This window comes from Muscardinus avellanarius, assembly GCF_963383645.1.
Source record: "Muscardinus avellanarius genome assembly, chromosome: 8".
Taxonomy (NCBI): Eukaryota; Metazoa; Chordata; class Mammalia; order Rodentia; family Gliridae; genus Muscardinus; species Muscardinus avellanarius.
The window spans coordinates 87,300,740-87,324,540 of NC_137794.1; the positions used below are offsets into that span (position 1 = coordinate 87,300,740).

Below are 23,801 nucleotides of genomic sequence, written 5' to 3' on the forward strand. Positions count from 1 at the left end.
TGGCATCAAATTTAAAGCCTTCTGTACAGCAAAGGAAAAGATGCGCATGAAGAGATAGTCTACAAAAAAGGAGAAAATCTTTGCCAGCTACCCTTCTGTCAGAGGATTAAATTTAACATCAAGAAGCAAATGACCAATAAATGGGTAATGAATAAAACAGACTTCTCAAAAGAAGAAATACAAGTGGCCAACAAATATATGAAAGAAATGCTTAACATTATTAGCAACCAGGGAAATACAGATAAAACTGCACCGAGTTATAATGGCAGTCATCTATACAAATAATATGCTGGCAAGGGTGTGGGTGGGAAAGGAACAATTACATATGATTGGTGAGATTATAAATTAGTACAACCATTGGGAATCTGTGGAGATTTCTCAAAAGATTAGAAATGGAACTGTTGTATGACCTAAGTATGCCATGCCTTGGTATTTATTTATTCCAAAGAATAAAAGTTAGCATTTTATAGCAATACATGCATATCTCAGTTTATATCAAGGCAAATCACAGCAGCCAAGTCATGGAGCCAAGCTAGGTGTCCATCAGTAGATAAATAGATAAAGTGGTATATACACACAATAGCATTTTATTCAATCTTAATGAACAAAATTATGTCATTTGTAGGAAAATTGTTGGAACTAGAGACTGTTATGCTAAGTGAGATCAGCCAGTCTCAGAAAGTCAAGAGTCATATGTTCTTTTCATAGATGGAAGCTAGAGAGAAAAAAAAGGAGTGGAGGGATCTCATGAAACTCGAAGAGAGACGGGGGAGGGAGGAAGAGAAGGAAAGGAGAATTACTGGGGGGGGGGTGAAATTGACCAAATTATATTATGTTTATGTACAAATATGTAACAGCAAATCCTACTATTATGTGTAGTTATAATGTACAAAAGAGAAAGAAAATAGGTGTTTTTGAGAGTAATATTTCAGTCTTGCTTACAAATTTTTTTCCATGACTAAGAATAAAAAGAAATACTTTAAATTCTAGGTATATGAGAAGTTTAACTATAGATATGGGATGGAAATGTTGGACTTTATAGCATTCATTAACCAGTTACTATTAAACATTACTCTTTGCAAAATACAGTGTTGAACCACGGGCATTTATTGACCTTTACAACATTGCATTTGACCTTAGGAAACTTAGAATTTAGTAGGGGAAATAATTGATCCAAATGTTTACTTGTAGGTAGCATAAAAGTCAGGAGCAATTTGGAATATTTCTTTCCTGTAGCAGCTTGTTCTTAATTTAATCAAAGTTTTCTGTGTGTGGAATCAGGAATAACATAGGCACTTTAAACTATTAATACTCCTAGAATTTTTGTTGTTTGTTTTTGTGGTACTAGGAATTGAATCCAGGGACATTTTACCTCTGAACTACATCTCCAGCCCTGTTTTTGTTTTTGCTGTTGCTGTTTAGTTTTGAAATGGGGCCTTACTAAGATACTGAGGCTGGCTTTGAATCTGCAGTCCTCCTATCTCAGACTCCCAAGTACTGGCATTACAGATATGCGCCACCAAGCCTGGCTCATGTAAACCTTTTTTACCCACTGATGCATTATTTGCACTTAAACTAGAAGATATATAATAGGCCCTCAGATGCTTAAAATTTGTCTGTTTTACTGGATTGCCATTCTAGTTATTCTATTTTAAAAGGGTATATGTTTCACTGTAAGAATTGAATTCTGAACTGAATATGATGGCACATGTTTGTAATCTCAGTAGGAGACTGAGATAGGAGGACCACAGTTCATGGCCAGCCTCAGCAACTTAGCGAGACCCTGTCTTAAATAAAAAGCAGTAGAATGACCCTGGGTTTAATCCACAGTAACACACACACACACAAACACGCACGCACGCACGCGCACGAATCTTTTATATTCAATACTATTCTTATATATAAGATTGCAAGATTGCAGATCAGTCTTTTTTAACATCATAATAAAAGTAAGTTCTTTCATGTAGAGCTCTTTTAAAAATACTGCTTTTCTCATTGTATCTTTCAATTATGTAAACTTTTCATTAAAGAAGTATTATTTTCTGAGCCTGCTTGACAGATAGATTACTTATCTAAAATATGAACACTTAGCAATTTAGGATAAACTATTTCCATGGCCTCATTTTGAGAAATTTAGTTACTAAGATTTAGAGAGCAGGGTCAATTTTGAATTAATTTCAAAGCTTATTTACCTTTTCTTTCTTGAATTATTTTTATCCTATGTATTGTTCTCGTATTGTCCTCTCAGGCAATTTAGTAGCTTATAAAAATAGTAAATTTGAGTCACTTTCTTTTAACCTGTTTGATTTTTTAAAATCTGTCATTAAGCAGCAAATTTGATATGTTTTCTTTATACAAAGTTTATCCCTAAGAATTTGATTTTTGTAGCATATCCTCCAGAGATGTGTAGCAGTTAAGACTAGGTTGGGCTGCATATAACAGAAACTCAACATAAGGGAAATTGACTTTTCTCTTACATTGGTGAGACCTAAAATTAAGTGCAGGGATTAGTAAGGACCCAGGCTTCTCTCTCACTCGATTGCCTCATGTCCCCAATGCCTACCTCAGCTTCAACTCCCATGTCAAAACTCCAGGCAGCAAGGGCAGAAAGGCAAAGGAGTCCTTGCTGGCTTCATCTGTCTTTTTAAGCAGACATCCCAGAAAACAGTAACCATTTTATTTTATGTTTTATTAACCAGAACATTGTCTGTGGTCACTTGGCTGTACCTGTTGCCAGGGAGCCTGAAAACGATAGCAGTTTATTTCTGTCACAGTGTACACAACTGGACAGCTGGGTTCTGGTCATTATGAAGGAAGAGTAGATTGGATGCTGGAGTATGTACCCTGGAGCCTGTGCCTCACAGTTACCTCATGCTTTTTTGTAAGAAAATAGTAGAAAATGGTTTTGGCCAGATGTCTTAATAACTGGGCTATAGTAATCTTAGAAAGTGACTCTAAGAAACTTCTCATTGCCTGTTGGTTTGAACTTATTTCATCAATAACCAGTGCCATTTATTGTGTTTTTATTTACCAGATATATGTACTACATACTTTGATACATTATAATTTTTAAAAATTAGTTTTTTGTGGTAGTAGGGATTCAAATCAGGGCCTTGGGCTTTTAGGCAAGCATTTTACCACTGAGCTATACCCCCAGCCCTGTCATATTTATATACTGCTCACAACACCACTCTGGTAGGCACTGTCTGTTCTGTGTTGCAGATGAGAACAGTGAGGCACAGTCCCCATTGGGCCACTCTTGCACTATGGAGTAATGACTTGAAGTGGCTCAGAAAAACAAAGTTATATGCAAACTAAAGGGAACATGTAAGACTATATAGTATTCAATTTTATGTACCAATTATACCACAACTTCATTACACTTTCTCTCCCATTCTCCTGTTCCCTAATTTTTCTGCCTTTGTTTCTAATAACACAAATTAGGGAATTTTCATTTGGACTCTTGGCATATTGTTGTCATATAATAACTTGAAACCTTATACAAAACACTAGTTTTTTATATTGTGACTGCAGGGAATCTTAAGTAATCATAGTACATTATTAACTATTTCTCATTTGGGATTGGGGGTAGGAAGGTAAGCCAGATTGTCATAGCTTAAGATGTGAAAGCCCAAAGAGAATTTTTTAACTGGTTATAGTCACATGCTTAGTAAAAAATAGGGCTTGCTGTTTGTTTATATAGATGCTTTTATTATAGGAATCTTGAAAAATATATATGGGGAGATTCTGATCTTAATAGAAATCATATTATGTGCAACTATTTGTTAGAACTCTCCCCTGTACACACAAGTACATGAGCCCTTTGAGGACAAAAACCTTGCCTTGATTCTTTTTTTTTTTTTTTTTTTTTTTTACCTCTAATATCCTCCTCAGTATGTAGGAGTATTCAGGGAGTGAATAATGAAAGAACAGCTACTAAATGAAAAAGTTTATTAAATTAATAATTCTGCTTTAAATTGAAATAAAATCAATTACTCTGCCCCAAATAGAGAAAGTAGGCCAACCTCTATATATAGCCACAGCAAGTTGTGTGAGGTGGTTTTAATACCATAATGGCTGGACATGGGGACTACAAAGCTTAGCCCCTGAACATGGTTTGGGGACTTGCCGTAACTGGCACACCTGGAACATAGTGGTTTTAAAGGCAAGTAGCAGGAGAGAAGTCTGGCACATTCTTGGCATGTAAAGATTACTTATTGAGGAATGAAATTAATATTAAGCCTAGATTTTGAAGAATATTATATAACATGGTATTTTTTAACTGACATTTTTAGTAGCAAGAAGGGACATAATTTAATTCTCATAATGTTTGAAAAATAATTACAGATTTCTGAAATTTTAATTTCAAGATTATTTGTGAAAAATAAATTGGCAGAACATATGAGTTTAATGACTTTATTTTGTTTGATTTTTTCAGGATGTGATCTTTGTGGTGGGAAGCTACATTTTTAAACTACCCCAATGGATGCAGACAGTGATGTTGCATTGGACATTCTAATTACAAACGTAGTCTGTGTTTTTAGAACAAGATGCCATTTGAACTTAAGGAAGATTGCTTTGGAGGGAGCAAATGTGATTTATAAGCGTGATGTTGGGGTAAGTATCTGAATTTTGGTATGTATACTGCATAGTCTTATTTTATACTGCTTTGAATGATATGAAGTATGTTTATTCTGTAGATAGCTTATGAGCACCTTACCATGCACATGGTGTGCTTGATTGTGTCATAGAGGTGGCAGGTTTTGGAAATTGCCTATGTCTTGACTCTTAGCAAAGAACTCAGTGATTACAGAGGCATGCTTTTGTTCTCTCGATATCATTGAACCAAAGAAAGGGACCTTAATACTTTGTGTGTACCTAAATGTAATTGTATCCGAGTGATGCCCTAATAAAATTTTTGTAGTATGTTGTCATCATACTGACAACAATCTGAGTTGATGGGTAAGCTGGGCTGAGAGGCAAAGGCAGTATAAATTCAGACCAATGTCTCTCAATCACTTATATATTAAATTTTATGATAATTCTAATTCAAACATCATCTTGATGTTGGCAAATTTTTAAGGTTCCCTGGATTTACTAGTGTTTTAGCTATCGAATATGGCAAGTGATGAAGAAAGGAAATAATTCATAATGTAATAAAAAATTTTATAAGAGAAATGCCCAATTCATTTACATGTTATTTTGTCCAGTAAGTTTTTATCTCTTTCTTACACATAATGTGCATATAATGAAGATTTCCTATGAATAAAAAGTTGTAATGAATATTTAAATTCACATCTTTTTTGGAGCTTAATTCTTGACCTATTTATACTGGCTTTGTAGCTAACTTTAAATGCCTTTCATGTAAAAGGAATCTCCGATAACATTTCAAACTCCAACATTTCTCCTATAAAAGAGAGATTTCCATGTAGAACTTTGAGTATGTAATAGACATCTCACCTCTAAGATACAATACAACGTAGTAATGATTACCATGAAGCAAAATAAAATGGGGCTAGAAATTAGAGAATGGCAGAGGGGATAGGTGTTAAGTGACAACCTGGTTCGAGACCTGAACGAATTGAGACTATTGAAGGGAGACTATTCCAGATGTATGTAATAGCTGCTTGCAGTTTTTGATTTGTGAGCAAGTTTGGTATGTATAGAGATCCATGGGAATTCCAGTGATGTGAGTAAAGCAGAATGAGAGTTGAAGTATTTAGGTACTCAAGAGTTTATTGACCCCATGATCCCAAGGAGTGTATGCAGTGAGAGATTTATATAGACCTATCTGTTTTTGTTTTTTGTTTTGTTTTGTTTTTATGGTAGTACTGGGAGTGGAACCCAGGGGCTTTCTACCACCAGGCTATCCTCCCAGACCTATTTTCTATTTTATTTGGAAACAGGGTTTCACTAAGTTGCTGAGAGCCTCACTAAGTAGCCGAGGCTGGCTTCGAACCTGTGTGATCCTCCTGTCTCAGCCTCCCAACCGCTGGGATTACAAGCATGCGCCACCACACCCGGCTTTTCTGTTTTTTTTTTTTTTTTTTAAAGACCTTTGGCATTAATTATGTTTTTGTATTCAGTATTGGACTTGGTTTTAGAATATTGATTTGAAGAACAATTCTAACCATGGATAAGCTTGGAGTAGTGCTTGGATATTAATATGGCCATATAAAATAGAACCATATATGAAAATTAATGCTCACTGGGTAATCAGATTTATTTTTTTCCAGAAAGTATTAATGAAGCTCAGAAAACCTAGAATTACAGCTACAATTTGGTCCTCAGGAAAAATTATTTGCACTGGAGCAACAAGGTAAGTGTTACTTGTTTTTTTCATTTGTATTTTTACTGTTTTTTCCCAATGGAAAGGCTGTTTTCTTAGACTGAAAAACAAAATCATGTGTAATGTTTTATTTCTCAGTATAAGATATATATTTTTTTTAACTGATAGTCTTCTTTTTTTATTTTAAAATATAGCGAAGAAGAAGCTAAATTTGGTGCCAGACGGTTAGCCCGCAGTCTGCAGAAACTAGGTTTTCAGGTAACATTTTCAAAAACTGCACTGCAAATATCAGGGGTTTATTTTTGTAAAATTAAAAACATTAATTTGATAGACTAAAAAAATCACAATAGGAATTGTTCATATGACTGAACTTTTTCTAAGTTTTTATAATGAGTGCTCTTCAGTGTAAAAACTTAGTAGCAAATCTTGATTATGTGGGTATTTGTAAAAAATCCTAGCTTTTCTCTAAATTCCTTTCCTATAAAAAAGACTTGTTCCCTTATAAGTTAATTACCCTTTCAAATATATATATATATATATATATATATACATACACATACATACATATTTTTTTTTTTACTTCTCATCAATAATAAATACTTTTTGCTCAGTTTAAGAATGCCAGGAGAATTGACATGGGCACTCTGGGTGGCAGGCTGCCACATGTGTAAAGCAGCTGTCACTGGCTGACATGTCAGCTTTGCCACATATATTTTACAGACAGAGCATTGAATAAAATGACATATTATGGCCCTGGCAGGTCATTTGCAAATGATGAGTGAGTGAAAGAGAAAGGTGAGCTACAGTCCTGGAAGAGGTGGACCAAGCCAGGCTCTTTGGGGAGTTAAGTTTCTGTCCTGGGGTTGTTGGTGCTTGAGGAGAGTGGCAGTAGAGGGAGCCTGGAGGTATAGCCATGACGTGACACTGGTGTCCCTGCACACTTTTTTGGCTATCTACTGCTTTGTGCAAGTACTGAGTTGGAGGACAGTGTGCATCCAGAATTGTGGTTTTAGAAGGAACATTGGGAAAAATAAGATGTAACAATTCAAGATGTTGGTAGGAATGGTTTAAGTCACTACTGTTAAGAGAACATTTTCAGCCATGGAGCTGCTTTTCTTAGAATACAACAGAAATGTTGAAAGTAAGAATAGTTAGTTTAAGGCAGTTTTATCACTCTGTCCCCAAAAGGAAAATAAACTTCTACTAAAGTCATTGGAAAGTAATTTCACCTTAATGAATTAGAGAAAAATATGTGACCTTTAGAGCCCAGTGTACACTTTCTGCATTTACTGACTTTATAAAAGGACAACTTAGCCAGGTGTTGGTGGCACATGTCTATAATCCCAGTATTTGGGAGGCGAAACAGGAGGGTTGCAGGTCTGAGGTCAAGCTCAGCAACATAGTGAGACCTTGTTTCAAAACACTAAGATTGGGCTGGGGATATAGCTCAGAGGTAGAGCAACCCTGGGTTCAATCCCCTGTACCAAAATAAATAAGAAGAATGAAAATGGTTTCATTTTGATTCTTTTAAAAGAAGGAGGACTCTAATATTTGTCTTTACTATTCTTGCCCCTTTCTCGATAGTCTTAAATATCTCATTTAAAGTAATAAAATTATACATAAAGTAAAATGTACTTTTTAAACATGCAAGTATCTCAGGTTTTAGTGTGAGTTCAATGAAGTTTTTAGCTTTTTTCTTTTATTGAATCATAGCTTTTAATTCTCAATAATATAGAATCCATACTTAAGATATTTTTATTTTATCTTGTATGATCTTGTTTTTTTAAGAATTGAAACTTAATAATGATTGTCATTATGAGCAGATTTTTTTTGTTGTTCCAAAATATTTCATTGAGCTTTACTTTTCTCCTGAAGGTAATATTTACAGATTTTAAGGTTGTTAACGTTTTGGCAGTTTGTAACATGCCCTTTGAAATACGTTTGCCAGAATTCACAAAGAACAATAGACCTCATGCCAGGTAAGGTTTTACAGAGTCAAGATAACTTACCAAATTTGAAACTTCCAGGCAGGCTATAAATATTTATATTAATTGTGACACTTTTTATATAGTTATGAACCTGAACTTCACCCTGCTGTGTGCTATCGGATAAAGTCACTAAGAGCTACGTTACAGATTTTTTCAACAGGAAGTATCACAGTAACAGGTAATTTATGATGTTAAAACCAAACTTGTCAGTTATGGACTGAGTGATATTAGAGACATCCAGACCTAGATGAAAATGATGTTCGATATGATGATGAAAATGATGCTCCTTTCAGTGAAACACTATGGCTGCTCTTAAGGGCAGTATATATTCTGACTTTTAGCACTAGAGATTAGTTTCATCTACTTTTGTACTAATTGTACATCTTATACCTACAGTACTCTTTGGGGTCTTTCTTGTCCCCCCCCCCCTTTATTTCTTTTTGTACTGGAGGCTGAATCCAGAGGGATTCTACTTCTGAGATATACTCCTGGACCTATTTGATTTTTTATTTTGAAAAGGGGTCTTGCTGAATTCCCGAGGCTGACCTCAAACCTGTAATCCTCCTGTCTCAGCCTTTCAAGTTCTGAAATTGTTTTGTTTTTATTAGTGAGATTTACCTATATTGTTTTATGTAGAACATTCATTCTCATTGTTAGATAGTACCCAGTATGTGATTGTATTCTCCACAGGTGTTTGGCATGTTTTCAGTTTGGAGCTATTAAGAATATTCTAAAAAAAAAAGTTTTAGTATATATTTTCATAATAGAAGTTTTTTATTTTTATTTTTTATTTTTATTTATATTTTTGGGGGGTGCTAGGGATTGAACCCAGGGGCATTCTACCTCTGAGCCCCACCCCCAGACTAATCTTATATTTTTTATTTTGAAATAGGGTCTCTCCAAGTTGGAGTGCCTTACTAAGTAGTTGAGGCTGGCCGCGAACCTGTGACAACTTCCTGTCTCAACCTCCCAAGTACTGAGACCACAAGTGTGTGCCACCATGCCTGGCTAGTTGCTAAATTTTTGATATCTTTCATTTAGAGTACCCAAAAGAGCCAGGCATGGTGGCACACGCTTATAATCCCAGTACTTGGGAGGCTGAGACAGGATCCAGGTTTGCGAACAGCCTTGGGTACTTAATGAGGCTCTTTGCAACTCAGTGACACCCTGCTTCAAAATAAAAACTAAAAAATAGGTCTGGGACATAGCTCTGAGGTAAAATGGCCATGGGTTCCAACCCCAGTACTGCCAAAAGTATATATGTATGCAAAATATTCAAATATAATTGGCACTTACTTGTTATACATTAGTTTTGTTACATCTTTTGAATCTAAGTGTTTAGAAAGGGTGGTTTCAGAAGACTAGGCATACATGTCAAAGAGTACCATGGGCATGCAGGATATTTTTAAAGGTACTGTAATTATAAATTGTTTAGAAGCATTGCTTGGGAGTCAGGTGCAACATTAGGCAAAACTGAGAGAAGGGAAATTTCTTTAGTGTCCTTGAATTTTTGCTTTTTATTTTTTCAGTTCTTAGAACTTAGATGCCTTGAGACCCCCAACAAATAAGCTTTAGTTTTGACTCATCCCATGAATTTTCCCATCTTCCTTGGGAACTTTTAAAGCCAGTTGCTAGGATCTACCTGAATTGTAAAAGTAAGGTAGTGGGAACAAGTCTTATTTGTTCCCTTCTTTCAACTCTATTTCTACACTTGGAGCCTGGCCTGAGAGGCCTTAAAGTCTGTTGATAAGGCCTTGCTAAGTATAAAACAAAGCATACATTAAAAAATCTGCATTTATTCAGCTGATAGACAGTTAAAGTAATTATAAATTGAAGACACTTGACCTTGTTAATTATTACGCATTATAAATGTACATCTAGTCTCCTATGAAAGGTTAACAATTCAGTGAACACATACTGAGGAAAGCACTACACCATGTGTACGTGGGGGTAAGGAAGTCAGAAGGCCTGGAGAAACAGGGCAGTGTTTCCTTAGTTCACAGTGAGAAGACTCGCATGTTTTCATGGCTTTTCAATAGAAGTAAATGGTCAGTTGATTAGAATACAGGCCACAGCTGTATTCTAATCAATAGCCAGACAACAGTGACCAAAAGGATAATGGTGCCTCATCCTGTTGTTATTCTTGGCTGTGCATGTTATGGTGCTTTCTATTCCCCATCATGATATACTTTTAAAATATACCCTGATTTCATTACTGATGTCCTAAAACAAGTAACATTATTTGTGTTTTAGATATTCCTTAATTGTCCAGAAAGAAAATCTATATTTTTTGGTTCTTATTATGATTATGTGTATGATTATGTTAAGTGTAGTTTCCTTTTGAATAATGGATTTGATCATCTGGCTCTGATGACTTTTTTAACTCTGGAAGCACGTTTTCTTTCTCAGCCCTTCTTACCCTTCCCCTCATATGTTTGTCACAGGGCCCAATGTAAAGGCTGTGGCCACTGCTGTGGAACAGATATACCCGTTTGTGTTTGAAAGCAGGAAAGAAATTTTATAATTCATCACTTCATTGGTTAGAAACTCTAACTGAGCACCTTTTAAAGCCTGCTGCACATTGGACTCAAAAGAAAAACTGGACCAACAGAAATTGAGGAAATAGACTCTTGTATTCACTCACGACGACAGTGTAAGCTCCAGTCCCTTTGGGTTTTATTTCAAACTTTGCTGTAATATAAAAAGGAAGTTTACAAGACATGACATTGCTGCTTTTACAAAAGGACATTCTATTTATTTTCGCAGTAATTCTCATGTCCCCATAAACAGAGCTGTCACAATGTGCACTACCTTAAATTGTTTTATTATTGTCATTGTTATTTTTTCCAGTTTGAGCTGATGTGTTTTATTTGTGAATAGTCTTTTACATTTTTGTATGCTGAAAATGGGCACCAAAGAACCTGTAAAAGTTATCTTTTTCAATTGAATGTGCACAAATAAACGTTTGGAAAAGATCTCTCTTCATATCCATTCTGTAACTTTTATTCCCTGTTTTCTATTTTAACAAAAATTGTATTCATAATTTTTTTTAATCTATGCAAGATTAGACTTTGGCTAAAGTGTGTTGGCTTCTTTTTGAAGTGCATTTTGTACATATATATGTCTGTATATAAAACATGTATATAGCATCTTTTCATGCTCTGTTACCAAATATTAAATAGGAATTTTTTTCTTGCAGCTTAGAAATAAAAATATGGGTACACTCTAGGGAACTAACTTTATAGATGAAGGATAATGTTTTATGTTGCTAATTTAATATGATAGAAAATGTTAAATACTTTTTAAAAGTTAGGAAATTGTAGTTTAAAAAGAAAAATCCTCTTACCCATTAGATGAGAGAAGCTGTGATGGGCTGCACCTGCCATGTACCTTTGTTATTCTGAAGAGACTCCATTAGAGTTGTAGGGAAGTGATTGAGGTTCTTGACTCATTAAACTTAGGTTGGTGCTCGAGGTCACACCAACTAAGTCTTATTTCTTGTCAGGAGTTGATAGCATCATGCAGTTTTCACAAGAAGTGCCCACAAGCTGCCTCTGTGCCACAATATAATTATAATATAGTTCACCTTGAACTTGAAAGCCATTATACAAAATATGTCTTTTCCCTTGTTGTGTCTTATTTAACAGAGCTGAAGAGTGAGTGTTTCGTATATGGGATTACTATTCTTAAAGTTGTGGTCAATAAGCACTTATGAAGCAGTGTGCTCTGGCTCGCCCGTGAGTCCTGGAATGGTAGTGCAGGATCAAGGAGTTGTACGCTACTACTGTGTTTAGGAGTTTAGTTTCATCAGTAGGGATTTCTACCTAGAGATAGGGCCATGTAGATGTAGAGAGAATCAAAATAGCCTCTCAGTAAAAACTTTCTAGAGACTATATTCCAACAGTCTCCCATGAAAATCTGAATTACCAAAATATTTTGAAGTGTTTGTTAAACTTGCAGCATCTGAACCTCCTGGTTTAATGCATTTTCCATACCATATTATAAAATCTTGAAAACCTTGCTTATGCACTGCATTGAACAGCACATACTGTTTCCTGTTTATCTTTCTTCTCAAAGCCTTCCCTACCCTGCCAATCACTTCCTCAACATTAGGGGAGAGATTCCAATGTGACATTTAGACTTTATTCCTTTTTTAATTTCCATTTATTTGCTTCATTTCCAAATTAGGATAGCTACAGAGAATAGTTATAAGAGTTACAGGCAGACTGTTTTAAAATAATTTGAAATTTTCACACTTAGTTTTAATAAACAGTAATAAGTGAATACCAGTTTTGCAGTGTTCACCAAAAAATAAGAAATATAGAATAGGGGAAAATAATTACATAGCTAAGGTGCAGATTCAGGTGATGTAACATTTTCAGTGTTCGAATGACTCAAAAGCCTGGCAGCTCGTGGAAGTGCTGTATCTGATGGGGAAAGAAGCCTGGCCAAGCCTGGATTCTTGCTGCGGTGTGAGCCCCACGGGGCACTGTAGTGAAGCTGGGAAGAAGCCAGTGTGTCTGATGTCCTCTTCTTACTTTCCACAAGTACTGTAAATTTGTTTTTTTAATAAATAAAAGCTGTGAATATATACTTACAAATGATAAGTACTCCCCTTTCTTATTTTTGTAAAACAAAAAGCTTTATTTGGTGTGTGGGGGTATTGGGTAAAAATTGAAGATAAAATTGTTTAACAGCCTCACTATGATAAAAGAATATAAGAGAATGTTTGATACTGAAATTAAAGCCATTAAAATATGCCACCTGGATTTATTTTCTGCCCATTTACAATGAGTGGCCAAACCAAGAAATAGTTAAAGTGTATGTGGTGCTTGAACTTGAAGTATAGAACAATTTTGTTGAATATCTTAAAACCTGTGATGGTTGGCAAAAAAAAAAAAAAAAAAAAATGCATATGGTAACCTGCCTTGGTTGTTTAAAAAAAGTCTCGGCATACTGTTCTACCAGATTCATGTTAAATTAAATTGATCTTCCACAGACACACTTTCCCTTCTCTTTCCAAAACAAACAAAAGCAGTGCATGCTCTAACTTGCTTATGAAATGTACCGCAACAGAATCAAGATCTCAGGTCTCCCTGCCAACTTTAATTTAGATGATGCTGTCATTTCAGAACCAGGACTTTGAGTCACTCTCTTGAGTCTCTGAGAGTACCATTTTACTATTGCTTACACAAATTTATAGTCTTTCCACTTTTATATAAGGGAGTGTAGTAGATCATGCACTTTATATCAAACTGGAACAATTTATTAAGGCCCAGCAATAGGAGAATTCCAAAATAAATTATTAGGTACTCTGCCTCTTGGCATTCTATTTTCTTGAGATTAATCGTATTTTTAAAAATTAATTTTCAAATCAAACTATATGCTTTAAAATGGTTTGGAGTGTGTCTTCATAGCTCATACTAGTAATCTAATGGGTTTCTACTTGAGTGGTTCAATTTTCTTTCCTTGTATCCAAATTCTCTTGGTAAAGTGCCTTATCAAGTCTTTAAAGTTCAACTAGGACACAGACCAGATCATTCTGTGTGTAAAAACCTAATTTGCAGGTCTGGTTGGCTGTCTTTGTTTCATCACAGAGAACACACGGAATTGCCCTGTTATCTGAATATTATTTGTTAAATCTGCATTCATCTGAAGGTCAGCATTGATTACAGCCTGTTTGCCATAACCTGAGGTAGAGATATTCCTGAGGAATGGGGGAAATTGCAGGAAAACAGTGGGTTGCTGTAAGTTATCAAGAAAGCCTTCCAAGGAGGGAATTTTTATAGGTTTGACCTAATAACTTAAACCTAATTGCCTAGAGAGTTTGATAAATAACTGAGTGGCCTGACTTTTTTTCTGATGTTTTACTAACAGTTACTTCTAAATAAATAAGATCCTAAGATTTTTAATTCATTCTTTATGATCATTTAGAAAAAATAAAGATGGAAAAATGCTTAACATCAAGTATTAAAGAACTCCTTTTAATACTTGGCAATATTAACAGAAATTCATAAAAGTAATATATTTTGCATTAAGTTGTACTTAATTCACAAAATAAGCTATGTAAGTTTTAGATTTCTAGAACTCTAATTAGGAATTATCACCAAAATCTTAGCCAGGATCCTGATCCTAATTTAGAACATATGTGCAACTAAATTGTCCACATTATGTGTCCTGGTTCATTTTACACAAGACCCCATGCAAGTAGTGTCTTTGTAGGCAAAAAAATGTAAGCTCATGTCCAGAGCACTTGTGTGTCTGAATAATAAAGCTGAGACTGGCCTCCATGCGCACACTGCCTGCGGCAAAGGTCAATCTCGTCACCAAGACTTAGTCTCTCAAAGGCTGCTCTGTGAAAAGGGAGAAAGACTGATCCAGCCAGTATTGTTTTTTAACTTGATATCTTGCTCAGAATAAAAAAGAGTTTGTTTAGGACCTTGTACCTCATCTACCTTTTGAATTTCCTTTTGGAGAAGAGAGGATTAAAGGTTGTCTGTCTTTACAGTTTCAGGGTGTCCCCTTGAGAATAGCTCAATGACACCAAAGATATGGGAATGGCAAGCAAGCATGGGTACAAAGACCCCCTGTCACCGTGCTTATCCCGTGTCGCCATGTCTAGGGACCTGACATTAGAGCTCTGGAGAAAGCTGCCTTCGTTGTCCCCTTCCATACAGCTTTTTACACTCCAGAAGCTGCTCTTGAGGTTTTCTTTTTTGAAGCTGTGTTGGCACTAATTCTTCTTTGCGATGACTCATAAAACAAATGTTGTTTTTCACATAGTTCCTGAAAGGGAAAGAGGCACTAATGAAAATGTCAGTCTTAGTTTATAGTACTTGGAAAAAATATGTATGCTATTATTTTTAAAATCACCCTGGGGTCTTAATGTTTTAGTTGTTTTAGCATGCAAAATATGTTCTTATTGTAAAGTGTTTATGTATCGTGAAATTTAGTATGTACCATAGAACTTTGGTCACAATCTCATTGTAAAGGGTTCGGTGGGGTGTTTTCTCAGAACACAGTCACAGCAGTCCTCTCTGTAGGCTGGGATTCTGAGGGTAACAATACAGAGAACTAGTGGAGATTTTATCCCAAATCCTATCTCCTTTTCTTTCTCAGATTTCACCAATATGCCTAAACATATCTATAAATTCTTCCTTCTATATTATCTCCTCCTTCATTAATTATTTCTACTGGATTATTTTATCAGCATAAAATATGCTATAGTATTTTATTTTTATATGAAAAAGAAGGGGGCACTGGACAAGATAGCACACCCTTATAGTCCTGGTACTTGGAAGGCTGAGATAGGAGGATTGCTGGTTAAGGCCAGCCTCAGCAACTTTGGTGAGACCCTACTTCAAAATAACAAAAAAGGTTGAGGGTATAGCTTAGAGGTAGAATTCCCCTTGAGTTGAATCCCCACCACCACCAAAAAAAAGGGAGGCCACCCTTACTCTCCCTTTTTATATATCTATAATTTAACCACTTTAATCAGGTGACTGTGCATGGTAAGTGCTATGAATGGGGTAGATAAAAACTGCTTTCCACAAGGGAGACAAGCATGTGGCAAATCATGTAAGGTGGTAAAAATGCTTACTGAGAAAAGTAAACAGAAAGGGAAGAAGAAGGGAAGGGATTATCTCACAGCTGGCTTTTCTCTAAAGCAGTTACGAGTGGTCAGAAACTGGAAGGAAGTTGGGGTAGGAACCCTGTGAAGAATGTCAGAACTAAAAGGTGGGAGCAGGAAAATGGTTTGATGCCTGGGAGGAGATTCAAAGCCTAGGGAGCTGCTTTTAGGATGGGAAACAATGTCTTGTGTGTTATGATAAACCCACAGAAGGAGAAATTGATGGCGCAGAGCAAGTGCCGGGCTCCCCTCAGCACCGTGCAGGGGCATAGGTTGAGTAGGTTAGGAGACCTCAGAGGGTGACGTGGTCTGTTTTCTCAGTGTGCTGGAAATTCACTGGCAGAGAAGATGGAGGCACTGCTGGAGGCCCGAGAGAGTATGGATATGAAGTAATCTCACAAAATCGGAAAGTCAAGGCACCAGGAATTGTGGATGGTTGTGAAACATTCCAAAAAACCTAGTCAAGACTTACTTTCATAGATTCTAAACAGGACCAGTCAGCAGAGTTGTAATGTTTTCTATTTCCTTTGGGTGTGTGTGTGTGAGGGGGGGGGGTAGTACTGAGGATTGAACCCAAAGGCATTCTACCTCAGAGCTACACTCCCACCCCTTTTTTATTTTTTATTTAGAAACAGGTTCTTACTACTTTGTGGAGGGATTCACTAAGCTGCTGAAGCTGGCCGAGAACCTGCAGTCCTCCTGCCTCAGCCTCCTAACTACTGGGAATACGGGTGTGCACCACCATACCAGGCTTTATATGTCTTCAGCAGCCACATTTTGCTCCTCAGAATACAGGGGTAAAAATAAGCTAAAAGTTGGGTTTAATTAGAGTCTTTTGCCTGAATGATGGAGGGGAGGGTAAAGAAGGGAGAAGAGGATATGCAAAGGAGCAGTTTGGCTGTCCATAGAATCTTGGGGAGTAAAAGAGAGCCTGGGTGATGGATACTCAGTGCCGTCCAGTTCCTGGAGCGCCCAGAGCATTGAAATGCAAGGTGTTTGAGAAAGCATGCTTACAGAGGGAGTGGTTCCAGGCTGCTTGTGAGTGGAGCAGGGGATTGGTAGGACAGTGGAGGGTGTGGTCATTTGCCCCCTTTGCAGCAAGACTTCTTCAGGGGGCACACTGTAGTGATGTCTTTGCTCCCACTCTCTCCTCCAGATTCTTCTGTCGGCTCCTGTCCACTCCACTGAGATTGCCCCTGAGAAGCCTATGTCCTCCCAGTCTCTCATCCTAGAACGTGGCTCCAGTGGTCCTGTGTCTTCCAAGCTCTCTCCCAGCCTCACTGGTCTCCTTTCCAGGACAGATGAGCTCATCTGTTTCTGTGACTTAGAGGCCACTGCCAAGCTGATGCCTTCCACATCTGAGCTCAGCCCATAGAGTGCAGAATTTGACGTCCATACCCAACTGCCTATTGGTCGTGTATCTGTGACGCCAATTGATGTCTAATGAACTCTCCAAGGTAGCATAACCAAAACAGAGCTGTTAACTCCTGTACCCTGAAGCCTGGCCTTCTCTCATCTATCCAGTTTCTCATGCTAAAACTTGAGAAATCTTGACTACTCTTGAATCCAGTTCAGTCACTCATTCAAATGAGCTTCATTTATGTTCCCAAAGTATTCCAGGTGCTGGGAAGCAACAATGAAAAAAATAGATAAAATCCCCCGACCTCCGTGGATTTAAATTTAAGTGAAAAGACATAGAAAATAAGCCAAGTTAAAGACTGTTTTTTGGCTTTGGTTAAAACTGAAGTAGGAAAATAGATGCAGAGTTGGGGACATGATAGTGATTTTAAATGGGGTCACAGGAAAAGTAGGAGGTGGGACAGTGAGACATGAATAATCTAGGAGAAGAAGGAAACCAGGCAGGGAAAACAGGTGCAAAGACCTTGTCTTAAGCATCCTAGGTGAGCTTGGGATGTGGCAAAGTCCACTGTGGCTATGAGACTTCGGAGGGGTGGGTAGGAAGCAGTGCAGGGTTTGGGGCTGTCCTAATCCTTTTATGCTAGATGTGAAGTCCCTGTAGCATTTGAACCAAGGATGGCTTGATTGCCTTTTTTTGGCTGCTCTGTAGAGAATAGATAGAAAGGGGGTAAGAGAGGGAACAAATAGGTAGTGATTGTAGTAATACAGAGTGAAGTTCATGGTGACTCAGATCAGGGTAGTAGAAGTGAATATGACTTTTGTAGAAGTGACTTTTGAATCCAGGGGTGTTCTACTTCTGAGCTATACCCCCAACCCTTTTAATTTTGAAATGGTCTCACTAGGTAGGTTGCTGAGTTTCACTAAGTTGCTGAGGCCAGTCTCAAACACGCCATCCTTCTGTCTCAGCCTCCCAAGTACTAGTCTTACTGGCATGTCCCACCATGCCCGGCTGGAGAGTCTTAAGAGCCAACAACTACCTCACAGATTGAACAGAGTGTGTGAGAGAGATAAAGAGGCTCACAGAAGATGCCCAGGTTTGTGGCTAGAGCAAGTGGACGGAAAACACTGATGTCAACTGAATAGGTTTGGAGACGTCCCGGGATTCCACTTAGAAAGTGCTAAGCCTTTGTTACTTGTTAGACATGTCAAAAGAAATGTAAGCCAGAGATGAATATAGTCAAGCCTCCAATTCGTGAGAGGGATCTAAGCTGGAGAAGTGAATTTCAGAGTCACATACATGCACACAGCACTTGGGCTTTCCCCCAGCTCCCTCCCCATTCCTCCCTCCCCCATACAGGGTACTGAGATTGACATTGGTATGTCACTATCAAAATGATTTACATTATGACGTGAGGCCATAATGCACCATTAAAAGCATATTAAAAGAATTCAGAGTCACTGGCCTACAGAGTATGGCAGCCATGACACTGAAGTCAACAAGCCAGTGTGGCAAAAGTAGCCGCAGGACTAATTCCCAGGGCTCGCCAACTCTAAGGGAAATGACATGGAACTAGCAAGCTGAGGGGGAGGACATACCTGGAGGGGCATCCCCAAAGGCAAGAAACAGGTATTTGGGGAAGGAGAGCAGGCTCACTTCAGTCCAATTCTGGGATGGTCACAAAGATGGTCATAGATGAGTAAGAATTGGGGACACTGGGCTGCTTGTTAAAAAGGCATTTCAGGGAAATGGTAGTCATGAAGGTCGCATGGGAGTACGTCCACAAGAGAATGGGAGGAGCAGAACTGATGATGGAATATGGACAGCTCTTTAGAAGAACTTTGCTATAAATAGAGAAACAGCAAAGGCTGGAGATGAAAAAATGGTACTAAAAGATCTATTTTTTTTATGGTACTGGGGATGGAACCCTTCTACTTCTGGGCTACACCCCCAGACCTACTATATATATATATATATAATTTTCTACTTGGAAACGGTCTCTTAAGCCATCGTGGCTGGCTTCAAACCTGCGCTATCCTCCTGTCTCGGCCTCCCAAGCGCGGGGATTACAAGCGTGCACTACCACGTCCGGCATCCAAATATCTATTTTTAAGATGATGGGAAGCCAGGTGTGGTGGCACACGCTTGTAATCCCTGCGCTTGGGAGGCAGAGACAGGAGGATCGCGCTTGTTCGAAGCCAGCCTTGCTGGCTTAAGAGACCCTGTTTCCAAATAAAAAATATAAAATGGGTCTGGGAGTGTAGCCCGGAGGAAGAAGGGTTTCCACAAACCCCAGTACCACAAAAAAAAAAAAAACAAACAAAAAAAAGATGATGGGGAACAAAACCCAGCAGGTGTTTATGTGATGAGAAGCAGGTGTTTATGTGATGAGAAGCAGGAAGGTAAGGGTAAGCAGGAAGGTAAGCAGGAAGGTAAGGGTCTCAGGGTGGGAGGGAGAATCGCAGGAGGGAGCAGGAGAGGGCAGGAAGGTGCCAGCTGCTCATAGAAATGACAAGAGTGGACGCATAGAACCCTGCAAGCAACGGGTAAAACACCGATGCGTGAACTGACGCGGAGTCCTTCCTGATCATGCCCACTATCTCAGTGTGCTCAGAAGCAATGCCATGAGTGGGGACTGAGGAAGCCAGAGGTTTCTGGAGATCAGTTGTCCCCAGCAGAGGCAGATTTACTGTCTAGGGACACACGATGGCCAGGCAGCACTGAAGGCCACTTGGGGTCAGTGGTTATGATGGAAAACAACACGCAGCACCGTGCTGCCATGCTTCTCTGACCTCATTCAGGTGGTGGCTGCAGCTGCTCACTTGGGTTCACCTTAAAATGTAAAGCCCATCTCCCAAGACTTGGGAGGCTAAGACAGGACGACTACTGTTTCAAGGCCAGCCTCAGCAACTTTGGGAAACTCGCCATAACTTAATGAAACTATTTCAATATAAAACATAAAAAGGGATTGGGGGGTATAGGTCAGAGGTAGTATGCCACTGGGTTCAATCTCTAGGACCACCATTAAAAAATACACAAATCATACGTGTATGTGTGCGCACGCGTGTGTGTGTGATCTCACATGATGTCACCATTCTACTTAAAATCCTTTAATAGTTTCCCATGTCTTTAGAATGAAATTCAGACTCCTCCCACAGCCAGCAAGTCCCTACACAGCAGTGTCTACCCACTTTCTAACTTAATCTAAACCACAGCAGCTTCCTGGATTTCTCTCTGATTCTGGAAATGGCCCAGTATGTTTCTAAATTTGCCATTACACTTGTTCTCCTCTGCCTGAATTCTCCCTGCCCCACCCCATCTTTCTTGGTTGGCTCTTTGTTATCACATAGATTATATCTTAAAAGTTATCCCCCAAAGCTGGTAGTGGTGGCGCACGCTTGTAATCCCAGCACTTGGGAGGCTGAGACAGGAGGATCCCGCCAGTTCAAAGCCAGCCTCAGCTACTTACTGAGACCCTGTTTCCAAATAAAATATAAAATAGGTCTGGGAGTATAGCCTAGAGGTAGAAGGCCCCTGAATTTCATCCCCAGCAACACACACATACACACACACACACACACACACACACACACACACACACAGTTACCTCCCAGAATGACCTCGGACTACCCAATCAAAAATAGCTCCCCTGTCGCTTGGTACCTATCCAGCACACTTTAATTCTCATGGCAGGTTTTCCAGCTGACAGTGTGGTCATACCACTTGAAGCAGAGCCTGGCATATAAGACATGCTCAATAAATACTTAGAATAAATACATTTGCGTGAGTGGACCAAGGAGTGGCTGCATCACATCAGTTGCTAAAAGTGAAAAATAATATAAGCCTCAGAACTAAATATTTATAAAACATTGGCTTTTTTATGTGTCTCCCCTTAAATTGGGGGAAAAAGTAAATAAAATGACAGTTGAAAAAGCAAGTGCGGCCAACACCCCATTCTGCATTTGGAGCTGGCGAAGCAGATATTCAAAACAAAAATCCTTTCAAATTACACGATTGCAGAAATCTTTCCCGACCCCTCTCAGCTGAGTCACTGTTTATTTTACAAGAAACCTAACATCCTTGGAAGAATATTTGTTTTCTCAGCTTTGAAGAAAGGGTGAAAGAACCCGACTCCAAATATGAGAGGGGAAAATATTAAGCGGAGAAATTTGAAGTTAATTTAATGTTATAAATAGTTTCCTTTCTTACTCCTTAGAAAAACTCACCAGGGAGTTGTACGTCAGGTCTGGTTTCCCTGGTGACAAACGTTGATTCATTGTTTTATTAACTTCTAAATTCCTAAAGACTCCCTTAGCTCAGCGGTGTCCTTCGTCAAGCTTCAAGTACACTTCAGCTCCCGGGGACTAGCAAGTTCTGTGGACTTTCCACCACCCTGCATTTCCTTAGCTCCTTTGATAACGTATTAATACCACTTTGGTGGGGGGGGGTTATTATTGATTTTGGGTTTTCTTGGCTCTGACATTTCTCTCCAGGGAAGGTTGTTTAACATATACTTCATACATACTTTGGTTGGTTTATATATTTCGGTCTGCTCGTGTTTTATTTTACAATGTTTTGCTAGCCTACTGCATCAAGCAAAGCAAAGCCCTGAGCTCTCTAGTTTTGCATAAATGAAGGTTAACCAAGATTTCTTAAAAGCCAATCCTTTTCATTTCTGCCTTCAGTACAACATGTAGGTACAGCTGTATGCCTAGTAGATCCAGCTGTTACAAGAAGTGAGCTTAAGATGCAGAACTGAACTGGGTGTGGTGGTGCATGCCTATAATCCCTGTACTTGGAAAACTGGGACAGGAGTATTGTAGGTTCAAGGCCAACCTCAGCAACCTAGCAAGTCTCCTGGCAATTTAGCGAGACTGTTTCAAAATAAAAAATAAAGAAGGTGGGTATAGCTCAAAGGTAGAATGTCCATAAGTTTAATCCTCAGCACCATAAAAAGATGCAGAATTCTTATGTTTTGTCTTTCATATTTCTCTGTACCAGTGTCTTTTATCTACTTTTGTTCTTCAACCCAAACCTCAAAGTACTGCTTAGTGATTGACAGACAATACCTTTGGTATGCTCCTAATTGACAGATTTGAACTTTCTTGGAGAGAGCCCTAGATTTCAGTTTGAGGAACTGCATGACTCAAAAGTAACAGGAATGTGATACTTTCCAGAATATTTCATAAGTGAGAAATGTGCTCACTTAGACAGGTTCTTTCCCCACCCCAAGTTCTGAACTAATAAACAGTGTTGAGTTTTAGAAAATCAAGTCATGTGTTCTCAGAAAACCTCTTGTGGAAGCCCACCTGATAGGAAGATTAGATTTTCTGAAGTTCTGTCTTCAAATTTTCATTTGGTTTGCAATATGGGACATTTGACAACCCTGTATTAAAACTGATCCAAATGTCCTCATCTTAAGTCCTGCGCAGCGTTCTGATTTCATGTGAGGAATTTTAAAGTGCACAATAGTGAGTAGTAGTACTAGGCCCTTAGTCTCACTGAAGTCATCCAATAAAAGTAGTAATTCAGCCAGGCCTGGCGGCACACGCTTGTAATCTCAGCGCCTGGGAGGCTGAGACAGGAGGATCACACCGGCTTTAAGCCAGCCCCAGATACTTAGTGAGGCTCTCAGCAATTTAGTGAGACCCTGTTTACAAATAAAGTATAAAATAGGTCTGGGAATATAGCCCGAAGGTAGAAAAGGCCCTGGGTTCCACCCCCAGTACCACACAGACAAAAAAAAAAAAAAAAAAAAAAAAAAATAGTAATTCAGTGAAGTAGCAATTCGTTACTGCTCTCTAACTGCCTCATTTTTTTAGTTAGCGATTTCCACAGAATTTTAACAAACCTTTGTTTTAAACGGAATTTCATTCCCTGTGTTCGTACATGGGTATTCCCAAAGTATATATACACGAAATTGATTTTCCATGAAGCCAATGAAACTTGAACCTCAGGGCTCCTCACATACCCAGCCTCTTCTAAGACTCACATAGCCACGCCCAATTTTTTTCATTCCCGATTTGTGTTATTTTTCTTAAACAGGGCCTTCAAAAGCTTTGGCATCACAAAATGTACCCTCCCCTGCCCTTGCCTACCTCCCTAGTAGCTGTGTACCTGTGTTGAACACCAAATCCCTATCTCCTGCATGGGCATTCCTCCTAACTGCAGGTCCTGCTGTATGCTTACATTCCCTCCCTTCCATCTGCATGTCCCCCAGTCACCTCAAACACTACTAGCACAAACAAACTCCGCATTAGCCCGACCCCCCAGTCAACTTCCACTCCCAAGCCTGGCTTCCTTTCTCCTTTGTGTCTTACTTCATGGAATGGCACTGTTGTATTCTAGCTTAGTTCTTGAAGCTTGAGAGATACGCTGATTCCTTCTTTTCCCTCAACTATCTTTCCAGGCTAGCCACAGTTTTATAGATTCTAATGCTGCACCAAGTCCAGCTTCTGAGTTCCCGTCTACTTCTACCAGCAGCTTCCTCATAGCTCTCCTGTAGTCAGTGTCTCCCTTTCCTGTTCTCTGTATTTT

The 23,801-nt window shown here is 38.5% G+C and overlaps 2 protein-coding genes across 3 annotated transcripts in view; one reads left to right on the plus strand and one right to left on the minus strand.

Moving 5' to 3' along the window:
- The window catches only part of LOC308266301 (TATA box-binding protein-like 1), a gene marked incomplete at both ends in the record, with an annotated part of 32,185 nt that extends 21,384 nt beyond the window's left edge, over window positions 1-10,801 (plus strand). Inside the window, 6 exons of one of the 2 annotated variants that reach the window (XM_080700466.1) lie at window positions 4,545-4,617; window positions 6,237-6,319; window positions 6,484-6,547; window positions 8,165-8,268; window positions 8,361-8,455; window positions 10,722-10,801. In XM_080700466.1, coding sequence (XP_080556592.1) covers window positions 4,545-4,617; window positions 6,237-6,319; window positions 6,484-6,547; window positions 8,165-8,268; window positions 8,361-8,455; window positions 10,722-10,801 — 499 coding nt within the window. Of the gene's footprint in view, window positions 1-4,482; window positions 4,618-6,236; window positions 6,320-6,483; window positions 6,548-8,164; window positions 8,269-8,360; window positions 8,456-10,721 lie in introns of those variants that run through there. The other variant, XM_080700467.1, reaches the window with a different exon arrangement.
- Window positions 10,802-14,909: 4,108 nt separating this feature from the next.
- Window positions 14,910-23,801, minus strand: part of SLC2A12 (solute carrier family 2 member 12) — a gene marked incomplete at both ends in the record, with an annotated part of 62,039 nt that continues 53,147 nt past the window's right edge. The window contains one exon of the mRNA XM_080700127.1: window positions 14,910-15,063. Coding sequence (XP_080556253.1) covers window positions 14,910-15,063 — 154 coding nt within the window. The remainder of the gene's footprint in view (window positions 15,064-23,801) is intronic.